The sequence below is a fragment of the Atta colombica genome, unplaced genomic scaffold (genome assembly GCF_001594045.1).
Source record: "Atta colombica isolate Treedump-2 unplaced genomic scaffold, Acol1.0 scaffold126, whole genome shotgun sequence".
NCBI classification, from domain to species: Eukaryota; Metazoa; Arthropoda; class Insecta; order Hymenoptera; family Formicidae; genus Atta; species Atta colombica.
Genome location: NW_017259213.1, coordinates 150044 through 156147, shown reverse-complemented (window position 1 = coordinate 156147; position 6104 = coordinate 150044). Strand labels below are relative to the sequence as shown.

Below are 6104 nucleotides of genomic sequence, written 5' to 3'. Positions count from 1 at the left end.
TATTTATATAAAAATATTTATATAAAATAATACAAAATAATATTCGCATGATATAACTTTTGTATTTTTTGTTGAAAAAGTCTATTTTCATTCTCCTTGTTAATTATCTCTTTAAAATAAAATAAAATCGTATATATTAGGTGTAATAAAAAAAAATCCATTTTTGCATGAAATTGAATGGAAAAATAATGGATTTCTTTTACTACACCTAATATAATAGTTCATGTTGACTATTCTTTTTTCAACAGACAGTTCTCAGATAGTAGACAAATTATTTTGCAAAAACCTAACGTAATATCTCAATTGTATTAAGAAGCCTATTCGAGATTTCATAATAATTATACTGTTTCGTATAGCATTACATAAATGTATATTGCAATATCTACAATCTCATGATCGTCGTACTAACGTCGACAGAAATCAAATTTATAATTTATCGAAAACGGAATCGAAATCAAACGAGGCGGAAATGAAAAATCGGAAGCGCGATACATAAGAAAAAAATGAAACAAACCTTGCTTAATGACGATGCCAGTGGTGGGCACTTGGACAATCGGCAGCGGAGGCGCGTTCGGATTATTAACGCCTCCAGTGGAGGCGGAGGCTGCGACGGTGGCGGCGGCGACGGCGGCGGCGGCGGCAGCGACGGTCGCGGCGGCAATGGGGGGTACAGCGCCACCGGGTGTACCGGGGGGCGGCGAGGCGCTGGCGCTACCGACGGAACCAGGGTCGCTAAAGCCCTGGGTGCTGTTGTTCTCCTCCGGGCCGTCGAAGAAGCTCAAGTTGAACTCACTGCCGGCGTCGAATGACACTTCCGGCGTGAGGGTGTCCGGCGCCGGCGCGCTGCCCAAACCCGCGCTCAGCGACTGATCGAGTTTGAAAACGTCCATTGTACGGGCATCGAACGTACGTACGAGCGATCACGGCGTCGGCGACGCCGACGGCGAACAGCGTGGTGCACGTCGCGCTTCCTGCCGATGCTACCGTCTGCGGCATTCAGCATTCGCGCGCGCCTTCTCGATCCTTATCTCGACCTCTCGACGACGGTCCTGCGGCGGTAAGTCTCGACTCGATCCACGGACAGGCACTTTCGCAGCTTTCGCGAAGAGAACAAGAGAAACTCTCCGTCACGAGAGTTACTCTCCTCTCGCGAATCTTTGAAAATCGCCACTTCTCGAGAATTGAACGACGTTGAATTTTAGTCACGATTATCCTATCCACCGATTCTTGTCTCTCTCTTCGATCCTTGCAGTGACAGAAAATTTGAAGAAAACGTCGTCACTTTCCTTGAATCTTCAAACATCCATCAATCAAAGCTTTTCGATAACAAAGTTATGTATCAGTCGAATTTTCTTGATGATAATAAAGTGGCTATCGTTTAATTATTCGAGACTTGATACTTCGTTCGAAACTTGTTCTAACTTCGTTCGGTTAAACTTTCCCCTTCGTTACTTATACACAAACCGGTGGAACGCTATTTCAATCGGTAGATAACATCTTTTATATATCATATATAAGGCGTTCCTATTGAAGAGTGATGCCTCCGTCGACGCGTCGCGTAAGTTAAACCGGCATAACTCGCAGGACACGTCGAGCGTCATTAGTGAAACGGTTTTATTGCGAAAGGATATCCTGTATCTCGATAATTTATCCAGCATTTCATCCAGCATTCAGGCGTCTTCTGAGAAATGATATCTTCTTTTTTTCTTTTTAACAAACTATTTTAATGTTAATGATCGATTTTGGCGAGCATAACGAACATGTCTTCCCGCTCGAGTTTGCAGTTGTTGTCGTTGTCGTCGTTGTCGCTGCTCGTCTTTCTCGTAACTTCGCGGGGTCCTTGAACCACAAGTAACGTTTCCTCGTTTCCTCGCAGGTATTACGCCTCTCTCCGTCTATCTCGCGGCCACTCTTCCCCGGCTTCGCGTTTCTTGTATTTGCATTTACACTGCTGCTTAATAAGATTTAATTCGACCACGGCCGTAATGATCGCGCGACGAATGCGATACGACGAGCGCGATAAAAGTTGCGAGTGGAAGATTATGCTCCCGAGATTTCCTCGCGAATGTATAAATAACGGATGGGATGTGCGGACAATGAAGATCGACGAGACACTCGATACGAATCGAATGAACAGAGAATGCGGGCGCGGTCGGTTTTGATGAGGGATAATTTTTAAAAGGACAACACTGCCGCGTTTACGGAAGTTTGATACTTTATCGCTTTGTTGCTGGATTTCGCACTTTGTCACTTAACACTGATTTCTTCGTCTTCTGATTGCAATTAACGCATAATTTCCGACTACCATTCGTTAAGAACGTAATCGACGTGAAAGTTGAAGCAGCTCATCGTCTCGCTGTACTTCCATTTTAGCTTCTTACGAATGGAAAATGCCACTTGAAAGTTCAACCCATTATTCTTGGGATACGCAATCGACCGAACGCCTGATACGTCTTTATTGCTCTTGTGGCTATTTTTTTCTCTTTATTTCTCTCTTTTTGTTTCTTTCTTCTTTCTCTTACTTTTCTTATAAGGCGAACTTTTTCCTAGTAGCGCGAGCGCGGATTTGCCCGCCAATTTTTAATGGTTTACACGTCCATTGGCTTTTCACGTGAGCCATCTCGCTGAAAGATAAATCAAAACAAAAAGAAAATCAGAAATCAAAGGCAAAACAACGATATACACGACGCGGAAAGAAAAAAATACAATTGTAAAATAATAAAGGCACATACATAAATGCAGTCGCACGATTTATAATTCATAGATTTGTGAAAAGTACGCGGGCATTATAAATTATTGAGAAATATTGAAACATGAAAGTTCATTTTTCATTTCAATTTGCAACATAAAATAAAATTTTTCATCTCTGAATAAATATTTAATTAATTGATCCACTTAATTAATCCACTTAATTAATCATTTATTGTAGAAGATACACAATCGAATTTTCGTATTTAAATATGCGAAAATTCAAAAAGTAAGAATAGAAAGTTCAATAATAATTTAAATTTAAACTAACTTAAGAATGCGGAAATTTCATTTTTAAAATTATATATTTCTCTAAGGAAGCAGTCCTTTCAAGTTAATATACTTGAAATGATAAAAATAAAAATGAAAAAGTTGAGACAATTTTTCAATCCACAGAAATGAAAATTTCTTAAATTTCACAGAGAGAGAGAGTTAAATATTTTATTTCTTATCATATAAATAGTTATCTAGCAGTTTCTTGACAATTTTAGTCTATGCATAAAAATATTAAAAGAAATTAAATTAATAAAAAGAAAGTGAATATTTTATGAGATTTTATGAGACAAATATTAGAAAAGCATAGTATCTTTATGTTAAAATGTGTCAGGATAAAATATGAAGTATTTCATAAAATATTCATTTTTCGATCATCTCAACTTAATATTTTTATATGTAAGACGATGATAAGAAAATTAATTTCTAAGAAAGTACATAAAGTTTATTTCGAAAAAAATTGGGAGTTGCCATTCAGCTTTCAATTATAATAATAGCTCCTTTGTTCCAAGAAATCTCAACAAATAAGAAAAAATTTTGTCCTTAATCATCCCTAATAGTTTGCAGGAAAATAATTTTCATAATAATGTAATATTAACAGTAATTAATTCTTCTTCTATCTTTTTATTTTCGATACGATATTAGAAAAGGAAATTTAGTTGACATTCAAATTCAAAAAAGAATCATGTAAAAAACATTCATTACTGCATCATGCGGTGTGATCAACCAATGAAATTATGCGTCTTTACGTAAAGTTTTGTACTAATTTTTGCGTAAGAAGGATGACGAGTTTCAAAACTTTCCACTACACCCAATTATATCAAAAAACTTTAAGTAATTTCCCAAGTTATTTCACCCTATATATTCCAGTATTTTCGCACGATCGAAAGAGATGAGGACAGGGAATCGCCGGTGAATCGCGGGAGAAACAAGGAGAGGGCGGAGAGGAGAGAAAAAAAACTCGGAGAGCACGGGAGAAACACGAGGCAGAGAGTGAGAAAAAGTGAATGTCATTGCCGTAATCTTCGGACGTTGACTTCTTCCTGGCTCGTCCCTCCTTCCTTTTCTTGGTCACAACCTTCCTCCCCCCTTCCTCCGTTAACATCCACCCCTCTTCATCTTCGTCATTCTCTTTGTCGTCTCTCTCTCTCTCTCTCTCTCTCTCTCTCTCTCTCTCTCTCTCTCTCTCTCTCTCTCTCTCTCCCCCCGCTCTCACTCTCTCATCTGCACGTTTTGCTTCGAATCCTCTCCTCCACCTCTCGCTAACTCATCTTTTCTTCCCTCCCGCAACATTCATTCCTCCCTTCCATCCTTCCTTGGCCAGCTTTGTTTTTCCGCCTCGCGAATTTCAAGTGTTTTGTGACAATTCACGCGCAGCTAGATATTCATCAACCAATACACAGTCCGCAACGATCGAAACACCAATTAATACGATGTAAATATATAAGCGTTTTCAATTCGCAAAATCAAGAGGCTTGTCGTTAATTATAATTATTTATATGTTGTTTCAAATGCTGATTATCTGTAATAAGAGAATTGATGAGGACTAAAATAATTTCGATGAAAACCTTTCCATGATAGCTTCCCAGTGAACCTATTATGTACTTGTGACACGCGAATTGCGAATTAGCGTGTTTCTAATAGCTGTATCGTGTATGTTTTCAGGTAATTGTGAATTTCTTTCGAAATTAGTTTATTGTTGCTATATAATCAATCTCCTTTAATCATAAATGGCGTGAAGATTATTTCAATTGAAAAATCGAATTTTTTATATTTTTGTAATGTGTCAAGAATTTTCCGATTGTTGAAAAAATTGTCAATATCCATGGCAGAATAGCCGAAAAAATAAGCGTTTTTATTAAAAGCTTTCGAAACGATAACATAACTGTCCTCCGATGTCGCGACGATCAATTTTTTACGAGGTCATGTTTTACGTAAAATATTTGGATCGATTTTCAGATTAAAATTTGAAAATTAAACATAAAATCTAAAGCTGCTAAATAATTTCTTCTTTACGCTTGTTTTCTTGTCAAATAATTTTTTAATCTAAAAATATCAAGTATTATCTAAAAATATCAAGTAATATAATATATAAAATTTATAATTCTTATTTATTGTTTTTTCTTGTATATCGGATATATAAATTTAAAAAAAGTTCTTGAAATATCTGAATAGAAGAATGGATAAATTGGAAGAAATTGAGAAATGCAGGCATTCAATTTCGTTTCAAGAAAAAATTATTCAAAGATTTCTATTATAAGAAATATTATTTATTGACTAAAAATTCCCGATTGAACGTCTCGTACAAAAGACACTGTTCTTTCATTAATAGTACAAAACTTTTTTTTTGTAAAGACTTATGTGTGTGTGTCGCAAGAAAAAAATTGATTCATTCAAGTCGATTGGGAAGAAGTAATTTTGTCCTCTTTAAATTGGACGAATTTTGCCGGCGCGGCGACGAATTTCGCGGTCTCGCAGACGATCATTTGTCTCGCACATCGCCCGCTCGGTTCCGCGTTCCATCCGCGTCGCAAGTCAGTGCGTTCACCTTACGCTCGCGAGCAGAGATCTCGCGCGTGCGCGCGCGCGCACACGCGAGAGGATTTCTCTGGGAACGCGCGATCGCGCCAAACCACGTGCTCGATCGTTTGCGCGATCATCGAACGCCACCATCGAATCGATCCGCAGCGATCGACATCCCACGAAGACATGCTCCTCGCCGAAATAACTCCATAGGCTTCTCCCGATATCTTGCGACTCGTCTTTCGCATGTATATTCTAACACAGATTTAGAACATTTCGAAAGCTAAAGCAATTCAGGACATGAAGAAGAATAACCCGTTAATCTGTCAATCAACCCATTGCTGTTTCTCCAGCAATCGCTAAAATATATACAGGGAAAAGCAGACGTTATGAAAGATCGTGACAGTCGATTTTCGTTACAAGCTCGTCTCACTTATTGCTTTAATAAATATCTTAACGCTTAGTTTTTTTATCCTATAGCCATTCTCGTTCCAAAAGTTATAATTACACTGTCTCGAATTTACTCTATGATTTACTTTGACGCAACACTTTCTCTCATT

General features: G+C 38.0%; 1 protein-coding gene across 1 annotated transcript in view; it reads right to left on the bottom strand.

Annotated features, from left to right (window-relative positions):
• Positions 1–6104, bottom strand: part of LOC108684149 (ecdysone-induced protein 78C) — an 86433-nt gene that overhangs the window by 68595 nt on the left and 11734 nt on the right. The window contains exon 3 of the mRNA XM_018188271.1: positions 515–2624. Within this exon, the coding sequence (XP_018043760.1) occupies positions 515–890 (376 nt within the window). The 5' untranslated portion in view covers positions 891–2624. The remainder of the gene's footprint in view (positions 1–514; positions 2625–6104) is intronic.